Genomic DNA, 17,130 nt, shown 5'->3' with positions numbered 1-17,130 from the left:
ATCATCTTTGCTCAAATGCTTACTTTCAAATAGTTTACTAATACTCTTGCAAGTGTGTCTATTTGTAAATCAACCCTGCTTTACTAAATTGCTTCTGGTGTCAGGATTTTGAGTTCTGCTGCCTGCTGCTTACACTTTTTCGACACTAGATGCTGCCAGTAGGAGTGTACCTGAGGCGACAGGTGTTGTGCATCTACTCATCAGCTGGGAAGCATATAGAGGAAGGTTGCCAACACCTCAGTGCCTGAGTGTTTTTTCCTCCGTGGTAATTTCTGGCCAGTTCTGAAATCTTTGTATGATTTTTACCATGGATATCTTTTGAAGGATCTGTTGTTGCGAACTCTAACTTGCCTTGTTACCTGTTCCAGGTGTGAATCCTACCTGATCTGTTCCAGTCCTTTGTAGTGGCTAAGGCTACTTCCTGATCTAGTCTGTGCATGGCAAGCTGAACTCCTTTCCTGACATTTATTCTCTCCCTGGTGGGTTATTCTGGAATCTTCAGTAAGATACGTTTATGTTTGTTCATGTTTCTGAGGTTCAGCTATTTATCTTTTCTCTTTGTGTTTTCACAGTAATGAAGATTAGACTCGTCGCTCCTGTTGTTCCTGATCAATCTTTCAATAAAAACTTATTCCTTTTACAAAGTTCTCTGGGAGTCTCTGCTTGTGGGTTAAGTTGGCTGTAAAAATCATGACATCTGGTTGCAAATGGTAAAGTATTTAGTGAAGTTGCTTTTTCCAATATAGTTTTTGACATTAATCAGGAACTGTTACTGCTGTTTCAGGGTTATCTGCTACTTGTCGAAATTGTTATATACCAGTAAAAACTCATAACAAAAGTTTGTACATATATCATTCTTCACACTGTTAGGAACTCCTGGTAATTATGTGTAAGAACCCTTAAAATAACTTGTTCTTTTATGACAATATAACAATCTGACGCAGGAAAAGAAACCGGGAAATCCAGCCCGGAATTTAAGTAGTGTTCAGTGGTTAACATGTAATTTCAACATTTTCTTTATGAGTATGCAACTTTTTGACCAGAGTATCAAGAAGCATTTTAATTTATGACTTCCTGTGTCTGTGGAGAATACATTTATTGTGACATAGAGATCTATTTCTCTGAGTTACTGTAATTTTCAAAATGGCAAAAACAACATAACATACCATTTAAGCAATGGTATGTTTAATATTTGTCAAGTAAGAACAGAAAAGGCTTTCTTCTTGCATGCCTCCCAAACAACCAGTTGGCATGTACAGTTAAACCCAAAATTAGTCATATTGTAACAGATTTAGATGATTATTTATTTTTTGCATTGAACCAATAGGTTTATTTTTGATAGGAAGCTAAAACAAGCATATCACCAATAAATTTGTTTTTCCAAACTCAATAAATGATCAATTTATATAATTATTTCAATATTAACCAAAATACTTTTTTCAATAACTAGGAATTGTCAGAGCCCCCCCACCTTCTACTATGCTCTCACCTTATGAAATATTTTAAAAGAAGACTAACTGCTGTCCAGCTGGTTTGTGCAAAATATTCAAAGTGTGGGTACTGATAACTGTAGCAACAGTGATTATGTTAAAATGTCTTATTTCTTTACAAGGGATTGTTTTGTCCATTTTTTTTATCATACTCAAACTGAAGGATGGATTGTTTTAGGATTTTCAGGATGATATGCTACCTCCAAAAAAGGTTACTTAATCTAAGAATTTTTAAAAAATCTTAACAAATTTTAACAAATCTTTATCAGGGATGTCAGTAATTGTGGATTTGTAAATTTGTATTTCTGCATTTGTAACAAAAGTCACAATAACGTTATGCCAGGAAATCTCTAGTTGGTCAGAAATCTCTGTGTTCACTGGAGTTGAAAGGATATTGTAAATATCTTGTGGCTACACACACAGATGTAGCGAAAATCAAATCAACATCCCAAACTGGCAGTTTAAACTCAGCCTAAATCTGCTTTTTTTCCCACATAAAGCAGCCCTGCGTGCAGCCACTATAACATGCGGTGGGCGAGACCGCAGTTTAGGGTGGCCTTTGGCTGCTTAATGAGATGGAACATTTGGCCAGTTCTGAACTGGCTGTTTCATTATGAAAGCAGACAAGTGCAAAACCCATTTTGCAGCCAAATACCTGGGGTTTTGCTTATGACTGAGTTGCATATTTTTCCCATGTGCCTGTCACATTATCAATCAAAGCCAGGACAAAGCATTGAAAATTATTAGCTTTTTTTTTTGTACTTTTTTCTCCAGCTGTCAAATTAAGAAGAGCTATAGACAAGCTGATTTGACAATAATTGCAAGTTCTTTCTTAAACTGAGATGATGTGAAAGCTGCATTGTTTTCTCCTAAACAATGATTTTGTATGCGTGGTTGTCTGTTTAAGAGAAGCTGTCTTTTATTAAATATTTTTAAAACTGACATTTCTGTGGTTTTATCAAATGGCAGCTAACTACATTCTGTCTTTCTGAGCTTCTTCAGAAAATGTAGAAGCAAAAATGTCTATCACAAGCTAAATTGAATGTCAGCAATGACAGATATTTACTCCACTGTGCTTAAAGACTCCAAACTAGAGACACTTGGTGTCTGTATTTTGTATGTGTCTTGACATCTCATTAGTTTCCCTAACATTTAGTAGATAAGATCTTGTTGTGAAGAAGCATGTCTGAGTTAAATATTAATAGATGAGGCACCAATCAAACATGACCCAGAGGCATACTACTGTACTTCCACATTACCAATATCGGATTTCTATCTGTTTCCATGATAGTTTCTTTTGCCTGCATCAGCACAAAAAAAGTTTTTTAGGTCATCATTTTGAAGCTTAAGCAAAATGTATATCTTAAATTCAGTATTTTCTATAATTCTTGGGGATGCAGCAAACATGTGGAAGAAGTTGCTGTGGAAACTGAAATTTAGCTTACATAAAAAAACACTATGATTCTTATCTACAAAAGGTTTGGTGTAAAAGAAACACGTGGACAATTGATTGTTCATGCAAAGCCGATCTACTAACAAAATGCACTAAGGATTGCAACGGTCATGTTCATGAATATGCTGATCATAAGAATGTGCAAAATACTGAGAGGAGGCTATGAACATGTACTTACCACCAGCAATACAATTTATCAAACTTGAAATGGATGGTGGGTGCAGTTTCTGTGTCTATATTTAGTAGGTTTGAAAGGCAGGTGCAAATTGGCACGCAGAAATGTTTGTGACCATTGTAGTGAGAAGGAGACATAGTGTCAGGATCTGGGTTGTGTTTGTGCTTGCCACATGTGTTTGTTTCAGACTGTGGTGGAGCTCTCAGGTGTGCTGGGTGACAGGTGTGACCTGTTCCACTGATTACAAGGAGGAGTACTTAAGCAGGAGGCTTCCAGCACTTCAATGCAAGAGTGTTTTGCCACACTCTAAGTTATGCTTCGTTCTTCGACCTTTGATTAACTTTGTTTTCGCTCTTCTGCAGATTTTGGAAGCCTGTGCTTGGATCTATGTCACTGAGTTTCTGACTTCGTTCCTGGAAGTTATTGTGGATGATCAAGCCTATCTTCGTTCTGAGGATTCCTATCCTGTCATCTGCCTTTGTTTTGGATTCGTATCAAGCTGGCAGCTTCCTGTCCTCTCTGTCTCCTGAGCCAAGCCACAAGCGTACCCTGTCCACCCTTCAACATAAACCACCGCACATCAAACTTGTTTCTTTGTTCCGAGCTCACACAGAACAGCAGCAAGTGAACTCTCTCAGAATCAGAATCAGAATCAGCTATATTGCCAAGTTCGTACAGACAAACAAGGAATTTGACTCCGGTACACTTTGCTGTTTTGTTTTGTTTTTGCATTACAGAATATACATATTTACAATGTACAATATACACATATATAATAAAAAGGTGCATTTGCAACATCTGTATGCTGTTGTTTTGTACTCTATTGAATGTTGAACAGAGAAACAGCCTGGGGGAAGAAACTGTCTCTGTGGCGGCTGGTTATAGTGAACAGTGCTCTGTAGCGGCGGCCTGAAGGTAAAGCTCTAAACAGTTTATGTGCAGGGTGTGTGGGGTCTGCAGAGATTTTAGCAGCTCTTTTCCTGACCCTAGACCTGTATAAGTCCTGGAAGGAGGGAAGGTCAGCCCTGATTATTCTCTCTGCATTCCTGATTATTTGTTGCAGTCTGCACCTGTCGTGTTTTGTGGATGAGCCAAACCACACTGAGATGGATGAAGACAGGACAGACTGAATGATGGCAGTGTAGAAGATGACCAGCAGCTCCTGTGGAAGGTTGAACTTCTTGAGTTGCCTCAGGAAGTACAGTCTCTGCTGGGCCTTCTTTCGAACAGTGTCTATGTGTGAAGACCATCTCTGGTCCTTAGAGATGGTGGTTCCTAAGAACCTGAAGTGGTCCACGGCTGATACAGTGTTGTTGAGGATGGTGAGGGGTTGTATGGGGATGGTGTTCTCCGAAAGTCCGCCGCCATTTCCACAGTCTTGAGTGGGTTCAGTTCAAGGTAGTTCTGACTGCACCAGTGTACCAGCCAATCCACCTGCTGTCTGTATGCAGACTCATCACCGTCCTGGATCAGTCCAATGACAGTGGTGTCATCTGCAAACTTAAGGAGTTTCACGGACGAGTCCGATGAGGTGCAGTCATTTGTGTACAGGGAGAAGAGGAGTGGGGATAGAACACACCCCTGGGGGGCACCAGTACTTATTGATCTGGATCGGGAGAAGATGCTCCCCAGTCTCACCTGCTGCTGTCGGTCCGTCAGGAAGCTGTTGATCCACTGACAGGTGGAGGCTGGGACGTTGAGCTGTGTGAGCTTCTGGTGGAGGATGTCTGGTATGATAGAGCTGAAGTCTACAAACAGGGTCCTGGCGTACGACCCTGGGTGGTCGAGGTGTTGCAGGATGAAGTGTAGACCTAAGTTAACAGCATCATCTGCCGACCTGTTTGCTCGGTAAGCAAATTGCAGGGGGTCCAGCAGGGGGCCTGTGATGTCTTTCAGGTGCTTCAGCACCAGCCGCTCAAAGGATTTCATGACTACAGATGTCAGGGCTACAGGCCTGTAGTCATTTAATCCTAGGATGGTGGGTTTCTTGGGAACCGGGATGAAGGTGGATCGTTTGAGGCAGGAGGGCACCTCACATTTCTCCAGTGATTTGTTGAAGATCCTTGTGAAGATCGGAGCGAGTTGGTTTGCACAGGCTTTCAGGCATGATGGGGAGACGATATCAGGTCCTCCAGCTTTCTTTGTTTTCATGTGCTGAAAGAGCCTGTTTACATCTTCCTCGGAGATCTTTAGTGCAGGCAGAGGATCTGATGGTGGGGGGTTGGTAGCTTTATGGGAGGAATTTGTTCCTGAATTGGATGTGGAGGGGACGATTTGAGGTGTGAATGGCTTCTTGTTATGTCTGCAGTAGAAGCCATTCAGACGGTTGGCCAGGAGACGACTCTCTTCAGGATGGGTGGGGGGGCTCCTGTAGGCAGTCAGGTTTCTCAGACCGGTCCATACAGCTGAAGTGTCACCAGTAGAAAACCTGTTCTTCAGCTTTTCACTGTAGCTTCTCTTGGCTGCTTTGATCTCCTTTGTTAGTCTGTTCCTGGCCTGCCTGTACCACGCCCAAATTCCACTGCTGTGAGCTTCTTCCTTTTCCCTGCGCAGATTCCTGAGGTGTGGAGTAAACAATGGCTTGTTATTCCCAAAGGTGCAGAAGGTCTTGGTCTGCACACACATGTCCTCACAGAAACTGATGTATGATGTCACCACACCAGTTAGTTGGTTTAGGTCAGTGGTTGAAGTTTCAAAAACAGTCCAGTCTCTGCATTCAAAGCAGCCCTGTAGAGTCTGCTTTGATTCATCAGTCCACTTCTTAACAGTGTGAACCTTGGGTTTGGAAGCTCTTAGTCTCTGTCTGTAGGTTGGGATGAGGTGGATTAGATAATGATCCGAAAATCCCAGAGCAGCCCTGGTAACAGCATGATATGAGTCCTTTAAAGCTGTGTAACAATGGTCCAGTGTGTTTTGGTCTCTGGTGGGACACTTAATATGCTGTCTGTATTTGGGGAGTTCATTTGAGAGGTTTGCTCTGTTAAAATCTCCCAGTATTATGATGAAAGAGTCCGTGTATTTCTTCTCCACGTTTGTAATCAGCTCAGCAAGATGTTTTTCCGCGGCAGAAGTGCAGCCATGTGGTGGAAAATATGAGCCAATTATTATAAACGAGGAAAACTCTCTTGGTGAGTAAAACGGTTTACAGATTATGGAAAATGACTCCAGATCCGGGCTACATGTTTTTCCCAGCACTTTTACGTCTCTGCACCAACCTTCATTTATATAAAAGCAGATTCCGCCTCCTCGCCTCTTCCCCCATAGCTCCGTGCTGCAATCCGCTCTGAGCAGCTGGAAGTCCGGCAACAGCAGTGCGCGGTCCGGGATGTTTTCACTCAGCCATGTCTCGGTGAAGCAGAGAACCGCTGATCCGCGGAGGTCTGAGTTTTTACCGGTGAGGAGAAGCAGCTCGTCCATCTTGTTGCTTAGAGAGCGGACATTTGCCAGGTGGATTGAAGGCAGTGGTGTGCGAAGTCCTCTTTTGCAGAGCTTTACCAACACGCCAGCATGCTTTCCCCTTCGACGCTTTCAGTATCCCGTATAGTGCCACACCTCCGCTTGCCAGGAGCTCAGTGAACCTCGGATCGATGAAAGATGGTGAAAAAATCCCAAGACAGGACTCTCTGATGTTGAGAAGTTCCTCTCTACTGAATGAGACCACAGGATTGTGGCCCGACACCACAGAACTGTGGCTCGAAAAACATAAAAACACACAAAATACACAAACAAAGAGAGAGCGAAGTTTTGAGGCTGCCATCGTCGGCGCCATATTGGTTTCGTACCTACTGATATCCCTGCTTAAGACCTGGATCCCGAGTCTCATTCCTCCTGGTGACCTGACCACCATAACCCAGTAAGCCGATCTCAGATTCATGATAATTATTTGTTCTTCGTTTTGTTTTCCCTTTCGTTACCCGTACTCATCCATTCTCTTCACTTCTCTCCCTACAGTGAGATTTTCGTCCGTTTCATTCCTGATTACATCACAAATAAAGCAGTCTTTATTTTACTTCCTCCTCCTGAGTGTTCTCTGTATGTGGGTCAGATCTATTTCGAACATAATGACACATAGGTAAAATGACACACGACAGAGAGAGTGCACCTTCTGTGTGCGTTTCAACATGTTTAGATCGTCAGAAATGAAGATAGCAGAGACACATGATCTATCCAGCAATGACATTTTTAAAGGGCTGATTTGGAGCAAGTAACAAAAAGAACCCATGTCATATTTAGTATGGAAAAACTCCTTTTAATGCTTCATGTTCTTGTGTATAGATAATTCTAGTGCACCATCACTTTGTGGCACAATACTGTTGTCTGGAGGAGTGCTTCTATATAGCCCAGAAAAGGTGGTGCCGATTAAAGTTGATGGCAGAGACAGATAACATAGGGTAAAAAGACATCTGAGCTGAACAGAATAATGCAGCAGGATTGCAGACATGGGCCAATCTGTTTTAAAGCCATTTCTCATGATGTATACATTTAATTAAAATTCTTGGTATTAAACCAAAACGAAAAACACCATGCCTGAACTTAAATGCTGTGGCATTTTTTAAAACAAACAAACATTAACAGCCACCAGAGAACATTAACCCATTATGGAGCCTGTAAAGTGATACTGAAGGACACAAAAAACTGTCTCAAATCTTATAAAGAGGGAAAACTAATTCTATATATATACTCTTTTCTTCTGGTAGAATACTTTCAAATTAGGTATGACTTTAAAAGTGCCTGGTATAGTGGTAACAATAAATACCCAGAAACTTCCATAAGGTATACATTTTCTGTTGCCGGAAAAAGAAGAGATTGTCAGGTTCTAAGGCAGGTATGACCAAGGAAGCTCTGAGTAAAATCAGGATATGTTTACTGTTAATGAAAATTAAATGCAGAGCCCTGCAGATATTTGACCAAAGGTCAAATAGCAGTTGCAGAAACATGTCAAGTCAAGTTTATTTATATAGTGCTTTTTAGCAACAAGGCACTCAAAGCACTGTACATGTGAAAAAACAATCAAACACAGAAAAACAAATCATATGACATTAATAATCCTTGGGGATTTACTGGTAAGAGCTGGTTCTAATCCAATCTTTTTAATAGAGGTAAGTAGCTCATTAAGTCCTCTGTGGTAAGGAATTCATCCTGTGCTAGAAGAAACATGATAATATTAATCCTTGAGGTCGCTGGTATGAGGCAGCTGTTGTCCCATCATTCAAATAGTAACAGTCATGGGCACTCACTGAAGTCTAAGTAGAGAAGCTGGGCCACTGGTAGGTCCAAACTTTTTAAATACTAATAATGTTTGGCTTTCACTGGTATGAAATTGTTGTAATACAATCCTTCTAAGAAATCTAAAAATCTCTGGTCATTGGTGTAAAAACAGCTGTAGTCAAATTTTCAAATACTAATAATATTTGCTTTTGATGGTAATCCTTCTGAGAAATCTGAAAATGTATGAAAAGTAATGAAATCCCACATTTAGGTTAAGTAAGATAGGAGGAAAAAAAATCATATTTCAGACTCTATTCTGCTAAGAGTGTAAGTCGACTGTAAGTCGACTGTCTGCTGTGTCAAATTTAGTGTATTTCCAATGCAGGATCATCTATGATGCATTCTTATGATGTTCCAGGCAAACTTCCCTTTCAGCCTATAGCCTGTTCTCTATGTTTGTAAATCTAATTAATTTCCCTTATTTCATCCACTCCAGACTATAAATTTGTAATGCATACTTTTTTTATTGAACACAACCGCAAAGTGTAGGAAGTAAATGGACCTAGAACAGCTGTGTGCAAAAGTCTTTAACCATTTTATTTATTTATATTTGGCTTTCAAGTAAGTCTACCTTTTTAAAAACAATTTTAATTTGGTCTTAAACAGTATAAGTGTCAGGCCTAAAAACTGTCAACAGCATATAAACAGTTCCTGACACTTAAGTCTATAAGAAAAAGACAAAATGTGGCAAAAATAAGTGATAAATACTAACACTGGTCAAGCTTTTTAAAGATCAGGTTAAATTAAAAAAATGCTGGTCATCTTGCCCTTTTCCCATTTCATACTTTTGCAGTATTGGTTGTTTCATTCCAAACATTTTTGGATACAACAAGATGCTGTCTTTCATGAAACATTTTAACACCAATCAAATATCACATTAAATGTGTTTAACACCTACTTTGACAAATGTGCTTTAAAAGAAACTTCCTATAAGTTGCTAAATATCTACTGAAAGGAAATGTGCTTATGTGACTCTGTCAGCAGGAGGTCGCTCAGTTATTTTGCTTTGATCAAAGGTTATAATGTTTTGTATTTCATAAAAGTTAAACGGTCTGCACAGGGATCAACAGTACACTCATTGAAAACAGTGTGTTACGTCCAATTCAATTAAATTACACTGATTAGGGATAACCTTATGAGCTCCTTCTTTAACAGTCTGTTGGAAAAACGTTTGCAGCCAAAACATCTTGTATCTGGCACAAATATTCTTTGAGCAGATCCTTTACATCCTGTTAGAATCAGAATTGGAATCCGCTTTATTGCCAAGTTTGTAAAGACAAACAAGGAATTTGACTCCGGTACACTTTGCTCTCAATAATAAAGAATATTTTTTTAAATGTATACAGGTCCTTCTCAAAATATTAGCATATTGTGATAAAGTTCATTATTTTCCATAATGCAATGATGTAAATTTAACATTCATATATATTAGATTCATTGTACACTAACTGAAATATTTCAGGTCTATTATTGTCTTAATACGGATGATTTTGGCATACAGCTCATGAAAACCCAAAATTCCTATCTCACAGAATTAGCATATTTCATCCGACCAATAAAAGAAAAGTGTTTTTAATACAAAAAACGTCAACCTTCAAATAATCATGTACAGTTATGCATTCAATACTTGGTCGGGAATCCTTTTGCAGAAATGACTGCTTCAATGCGGCGTGGCATGGAGGCAATCAGCCTGTGGCACTGCTGAGATCTTATGGAGGCCCAGGATGCTTCGATAGCGGCCTTTAGCTCATCCAGAGTGTTGGGTCTTGAGTCTCTCAACGTTCTCTTCACAATATCCCACAGATTCTCTATGGGGTTCAGGTCAGGAGAGTTGGCAGGCCAATTGAGCACAGTGATACCATGGTCAGTAAACCATTTACCAGTGGTTTTGGCACTGTGAGCAGGTGCCAGGTTGTGCTGAAAAATGAAATCTTCATCTCCATAAAGCTTTTCAGCAGATGGAAGCATGAAGTGCTCCAAAATCTCCTGATCGCTAGCTGCATTGACCCTGCCCTTGATAAAACACAGTGGACCAACACCAGCAGCTGACACGGCACCCCAGACCATCACTGACTGTGGGTACTTGACACTGGACTTCTGGCATTTTGGCATTTCCTTCTCCCCAGTCTTCCTCCAGACTCTGGTACCTTGATTTCCAAATGACATGCAGAATTTGCTTTCATCCAAAAAAAGTACTTTGGACCACTGAGCAACAGTCCAGTGCTGCTTCTCTGTAGCCCAGGTCAGGCGCTTCTGCCGCTGTTTCTGGTTCAAATGTGGCTTGACTTGGGGAATGCGGCACCTGTAGCCCATTTCCTGCACACGCCTGTGCACGGTGGCTCTGGATGTTTCAGAATCAGAATCAGAATCAGAAAAGCTTTATTGCCAAGTACGTTTTTGGACATACAAGGAATTTGTTTTGGCGTAGTCGGTGCAATACAGTACAAATTAAACAGTATAAACATATCTACAATATAATATAAATATATGTGCACAGTTTTAAGTGAGTGAGAGTAAATATAGAGCAGTATAAGATGCAAGAGCAATACAACAGTGCAGGTGATCATTGTGCAAGTATGGCAGTGCAAGTAAAGCAGGAGTCCATGCTGAGCGTTAATGTAATGCATAGAGTTACAGGTTACAGGTGTCCTGTCAGCAAAAAAGGGGGGGGTGTGGGGGAAAGGGAGAGTGTCAGGGTGGTTTCCGGGCTTTGTTAACCAGGCTGGTGGCAGATGGGAAAAAACTGTTCTTGTGGCGTGAGGTTTTGGTCCGGATGGACCGCAGCCTCCTGCCAGAGGAGAGAGTCTCAAAGAGTCTGTGACCGGGGTGGGAGGGATCAGCCAGAATCTTCCCAGCCCGCTTCAGGGTCCTGGAGGTGTACAGTTCCTGGAGCGACAGTAGACTGCAGCCAATCACCTTCTCAGCAGACCGAATGACACGCTGCAGGCTGCCCTTATCCTTGGCTGTAGCAGCGGTGTACCAGATGGTGATGGAGGAGGTGAGGATGGACTCAATGATGGCTGTGTAGAAGTGCACCATCATAGTCTTTGGCAGGTTGAATTTCTTCAGCTGCCGCAGGAAGAACATCCTCTGCTGGGCTTTCTTGATGAGGGAGCTGATGTTTGGCTCCCACTTGAGATCCTGGGAGATGATGGTTCCCAGGAAGCGGAAAGATTCCACAGTGTCAATTGTGGAGTCACAAAGGGTGATGGGGGCAGGTGGGGCTGGGTTCTGCCTGAAGTCCACTACTCCAGACTCACTCCACTGCTTCCGCAGGTCCCCCAAGGTCTGGAATCGGCCCTTCTCCACAATCTTCCTCAGGGTCCGGTCACCTCTTCTCATTGTGCAGCGTTTTCTGCCACACTTTTTCCTTCCCACAGACTTCCCACTGAGGTGCTTTGATACAGCACTCTGGGAACAGCCTATTCGTTCAGAAATTTCTTTCTGTGTCTTACCTTCTTGCTTGAGGGTGTCAATAGTGGCCTTCTCGACAGCAGTCAGGTCGGCAGTCTTACCCATGATTGGGGTTTTGAGTGATGAACCAGGCTGGGAGTTTTAAAGGCCTCAGGAATCTTTTGCAGGTGTTTAGAGTTAACTCATTGATTCAGATGATTAGGTTCATAGCTCGTTTAGAGACCCTTTTAATGATATGCTAATTTTGTGAGATAGGAATTTTGGGTTTTCATGAGCTGTATGCCAAAATCATCCGTATTAAGACAATAAAAGACCTGAAATATTTCAGTTAGTGTGCAATGAATCTAAAATATATGAATGTTAAATTTTAATCATTACATTATGGAAAATAATGAACTTTATCACAATATGCTAATATTTTGAGAATGACCTGTATGTATACACAATTGACTTTACAATGTAATATAACATAAGATCAGTCCAAGTATGCATGGTGTTGTTCTGGACTGTCGACTGCTCATCAGAGAAACAGCCTGAAGGAAGAAATTGTCCCTGTGGTGGCTGGTTTTAGCAGACAGCGTTCTTTAGAGCCGACCTGAAGGTAAAAGCCTAAAGTTTGTGTGCAGGGTGTGTGGGGTCTGCAGAGGTTTTAGCTGTCCTTTTCCTGACTCTAAACTTGTCAGGAAAAGGGCAGCTAAGTGGTTTACCAAGTTTACAAGGTGAACCCTACATGGGCTAGACTTTTTGGCCAGGCACATCCAACAGAATGTTGATTGCAGTAAGATGTGGGAAATTTAGAGGCTAGGTGAAAACCTCAGACGTAATGCTGTGCTCCTTTAAACATCTCTGAACCATCTTTAGTTTATTGCAGATAGCATTATCCTGTTGAAAGGTGGTATGTGTCAAAGTAACATCTATTAGAATATTGCATGACACTGCCTCTGCTGGCCTGATGTCATGTGTTTGCCAGGTAAGCAACATACACATATCTGGTCATCCAGATGATGTTAAAAGAAACATGATTTATCAGACCTGGCCACCTTTTTCCATATTCCACTATTTTTCAGTTTTGATACTCATGCTCATCATTGTTTTTTCGGGCACTGGTCAGGGGTCAGCATGGGCAGTTTGACTGGTCTGCAGCTAAGCAGCCCAATACATAAGTGATCAGGAATACATGGCTACCATGAGCAGATGACCAATATTTAATGAGTAAGCACATGAGTTAAAATTAACTCATGTAGGAATTCATATGGATGTTTGAAGAGTAAAAATGACTATGTGTATTAATGGGGGTATAAATTGGCAATGACCCTAAGCCTAACAAATAGCCTGCAAAACCTGGCAAAATTAACAGATGGGCTTAAACATAATCAGTCATATTAAATGTTCTGAAGATATTTGTGTGTGGAAAAAGGTGCATTTATTTATTTTTTTGACTGTGTTATGCCAGAACAACAGAAAAGACATAATATATTCAAAAGGTAATGCTGAAAATAATTGCTGTTTATGTTCCTCTTTTGCTGTATTATCGACAGCAACATGATACAATCGGTAGTCAGCTCAGGTGCAAAACAGTATTATATGAAGCAGTCTTAGATCAATAAAACTGCTTGGACAACTGTGTTAGCCATGTTTATGTCTTAATAAGACTTAACGAAGCCTTTTAAGTTTTATTTCTTGACATCAATCATAAAATTAAATATTATATGCATCTGATTATAAAGCAAAAACGTAGATAAGTAAGTCAACTTTCATAGTGGCTTTGAAGATGGGATTGAAATAATATCCAATATAACTATCTTATACAGCTGGAGATGTTTAAAGGGGAGACTTACCATCCTCTCTAGATTTTTGAATAAATGCATCAACACCACTTTCGCCATAGTTTCCCTCTGAAGCTACAGTTGAGACGTAATTCCAGCGCATGGCTTTGACAATGTCAACCATAGCCTGAGCCTGATAGGTGTCTGGCGGCACCACCCGGGAGAAAAAGTCATAGCGGGTGTTATCACTCAGTTCTGGGGCTGTAGAGGCATAACTCACTTGAGGGATCTGTAAAACAAAAAGATAAGACCAAAGAGACAGAGATGGTTACACATGAGGAAATATATAAATAACAAACTTGGTATGAATTAATTATACATGGAGCAAAAGGGTTTTTCGTACTTCTGCGTACACAAACATAATAACAATATGACACCTAACATCTGCTGAAATATCTCAGCAACTCCTCTGTGGTTGTTCACCCTCTGGAGTTGCCATTTCTTAAATAGTCCTGATCATCACAGGCTTAGTGGCAGTTTTTCTGATGAGTATTTTCACACCAGTCAAGCAACACCATTGCTCTAAATTCACTGTTTTCTGTAGTATGATGTGAAATCTATTTAGAGATTAAAAAAACTTGATCATTGCTTAGACTTCATACATAAAATAACACCTTGTTCACTCAGTAAAAACAACAAGGCATTGTTGTCACAATAAAAACACCTAAATCTTATCAAGATTTTGCCAGAATTAATAGCTGGTGGTTTGAAATGTTTGGTTTTCTTTGCTCTCAGCTTCATAGCAGAAATGCATCTTTAGAATAGAACAAAAACCTGTGGATTGTCAGGCTAAGGTGGTAGTCCCAATTTATAGAAAAGAAGGCCAGATAATCTGCTTCAACTACTAAGCGATAACACGTTTGAGAGTTGTACATTGGGAGACTGGGCTCAGCCGAGGTAGGGTAAATAGCTTGCTCTGTCATTCAGGGACTCAGATTAAAGCCAGAACGTCTCTACATTGAAAGGATTCACTCATATCTATTCTGTCCTGGGACCTCCTTGGAATAACCAGTTAAGAGAGTGTTACTAGGGATACTGATGTGTAAGTTTACCTCCTGGGCCTGTAAATTTTGTAACCTGATCTCAGATAAGTGGAAGACAATGGATGACTGAATAGATGGACAGTTAGAATTGATTGCTTTAATTTTATTGTTATTATTTTTATTTACTTTAGCTGTCCATCCTGTTGTTCAATCCATCTGTGCCGTACCAAACTGAACTTTACCAACGGAAGATCCTGCTTTACCAGTATTGTCCGCAAGCAGTGGGCTGATGCTGTGGGAGTAATGAGATATTTTCCACTGTCTCTTACTTCACACAGTGGAGGCCTTTGATGTGATCAGCTCCATCCTTGTACTGGCCTTGCAAGCACTACTGAATCCTGTGTTGGGAGCACACCTGTTCCCGTGACCATCCGCTCCTTACAGCTCATGTAAATATAGTCTCATTTTGATTTTGCTCCAATGACCCTTTGCAAAAAGATATTTTGGGAGTAATTGCTAAAAATGTGTGATGTTCTAAGACAACTTTTGTCTCTATGTGCATGCTTACATGTTTCTAAAACATGCCTGTTGTAAGAAACTAGTAATAGTTTCTTCTTATATTTATCCATCCATCCATCCATCCATCCATCCATCCATCCATCCATCCATCCATCCATCCATCCATCCATCCATCCATCCATCCATTGTCTTCCGCTTATCCGGGGTCGGGTCGCAGGGGCAGCAGCCTAAGCAGAGAGACCCAGACTTCCCTCTCCCCAGCCACTTGGGCCAGCTTGTCCGGGGGGAATCCCAAGGCGTTCCCAGGCCAGCTGAGAAACATAGTCCCTCCAGCGTCGCCTGGGTCTTAATCTGGGCCTCCTCCCGGTGGGACATGCCCGGAACACCTCACCAGGGAAGCTCCAGGAGGCATCCTGACCAGATGCCCGAGCCACCTCAACTGGCTCCTCACGATGTGGAGAAGCATCGGGTCTATTCTGCGTCCCACCCAGATGACCGAGCTTCTCACCCTGTCTCTAAAGGAGAGCCCAGACACCCTGCGGAGGAAACTCATTTCGGCCGCTTGTATCCGTGATCTCCTTCTTTTGGTCATGACCCAAAGCTCATGATCATAGATGAGGGTAGGAACGTAGATCGACCAGTAAATCGAGACCTTCGCTTTTTGACTTAGCTCTCTCTTCACCACGACAGAACAGTACAGCACCCGCATCACTGCTGATGCAGCACCAATCCGTCTATCGATCTCCCACTCAATTTTTCCCTCATTCATGAACAAGACCCCAAGATACTTGAACTCCCCCCCGACCCGGAGAAGGCACTCTACCCTTTTCTGGCTCAAGACCATGACCTTGGAGGCACTGATTCTCATCCCGGCCACTTCACACTTGGTTGCGAACTGCTCCGGTGAGAGCTGTAGATCATGAGCTGATGAAGCCAATAGGACCACATCATCCGCTCCCATGCACCCTCCAGGACACCTGCTGAGGGTGTAGATCTGGTCCAGTGTTCCACGGCCAGGATGAAAACCACACTGCTCTTCCTTAATCCAAGGTTCGACTATCCGATGGACCCTCCTCTCCAGAACCACCGAATAGACCTTACCAAGGAGGCTTAAGAGTGTGACTCCCATATAGTTGAAACACACTCTACAGTCCCCGTTTTTGAATAGGGGGACCACCACCCCGGTTTGCCAATCCAGTGGAACTACAGCCGATGTTGACGCCATGCTGCAGAGTCACGTTAGCCAACACAACAATACAACATCCAGAGCCTTAAGGAACTCCAGGCAAATCTCATCCACCCCTGGGTTCTTACCACCGAAGAGCCTTTTTAGGCTCCACTTCCTCAGTGGAAGACGTGCCGGTGGGATTGAGTTGAGGTCAATAGCACACCCTCCCCATTGTAAACAGTGTTGGAGGTGTACCCCCCCCCCCCCCCCCCCCCCCCATAAATGGGTTGTGCGATCTACCGCTATGTCAAGCACCCAATCACCCCCCCCGGAGGTGCATCTGGAACCAGAGTTTGTTCTCTTGATATCTACTTTGAGAGTTGGGAGAACCTTTACTCCCTTCACATTTGTTTTTCAATAACTCCTGGAAGCAATGCAAGTGTTAACTTTTCTCACAGTGTGTTGACGTCACAAAGCTGAATACAGCAGGATGTAAGTGAAGTGTTGCAGAAAGGTGTTTTGAGGGTGTAAATGATGTCTCCTTTTATTTCAATTCTCTATCACACAGTAAAATGAACCTTTGAGCCATTTGCACTTATATTTTACATTTTGAAGTCGTTTCTTAAAGTGATAAAGACTGTCATGTTTGTTAATTTCATGAACACAATATATCCTTTAAAATATAAATATATATATACATATATTTTATGCATTAGGTATTGTTTTACATGTACCTCATTCAGCACACAAATATACTTTTAAAAGAAAGCATGATGAGGGTATTTCTCATTTCTTATTTGAGTTATTCCAGGAGAATAGAAAGGTGTTTTTATG

General features: G+C 41.6%; 1 protein-coding gene and 1 long non-coding RNA gene across 5 annotated transcripts in view; one reads left to right on the top strand and one right to left on the bottom strand.

The window, feature by feature from the left end:
- Window positions 1–17,130, bottom strand: part of LOC124875296 (metabotropic glutamate receptor 4-like) — a 302,423-nt gene that overhangs the window by 101,785 nt on the left and 183,508 nt on the right. For all 3 annotated transcript variants that reach the window (XM_047377387.1, XM_047377369.1, XM_047377378.1), the window contains one exon: window positions 13,639–13,855. In XM_047377387.1, the coding sequence (XP_047233343.1) occupies window positions 13,639–13,855 (217 nt within the window). The remainder of the gene's footprint in view (window positions 1–13,638; window positions 13,856–17,130) is intronic.
- LOC124875311 lies at window positions 122–3,808 on the top strand. 2 transcript variants are annotated; one of them, XR_007040012.1, is made up of 4 exons: window positions 122–293; window positions 369–479; window positions 573–710; window positions 3,481–3,808. It is a non-coding gene; the product is annotated as an uncharacterized LOC124875311 (long non-coding RNA). The 2 variants fall into 2 exon arrangements; XR_007040010.1 differs by having other exon boundaries at window positions 281–479.

Source organism: Girardinichthys multiradiatus, chromosome 1 (genome assembly GCF_021462225.1).
Source record: "Girardinichthys multiradiatus isolate DD_20200921_A chromosome 1, DD_fGirMul_XY1, whole genome shotgun sequence".
Taxonomy (NCBI): domain Eukaryota; kingdom Metazoa; phylum Chordata; class Actinopteri; order Cyprinodontiformes; family Goodeidae; genus Girardinichthys; species Girardinichthys multiradiatus.
The sequence above is the reverse complement of the archived record's forward strand: the minus strand, read 5'-3'. Positions and strand labels throughout refer to the sequence as shown.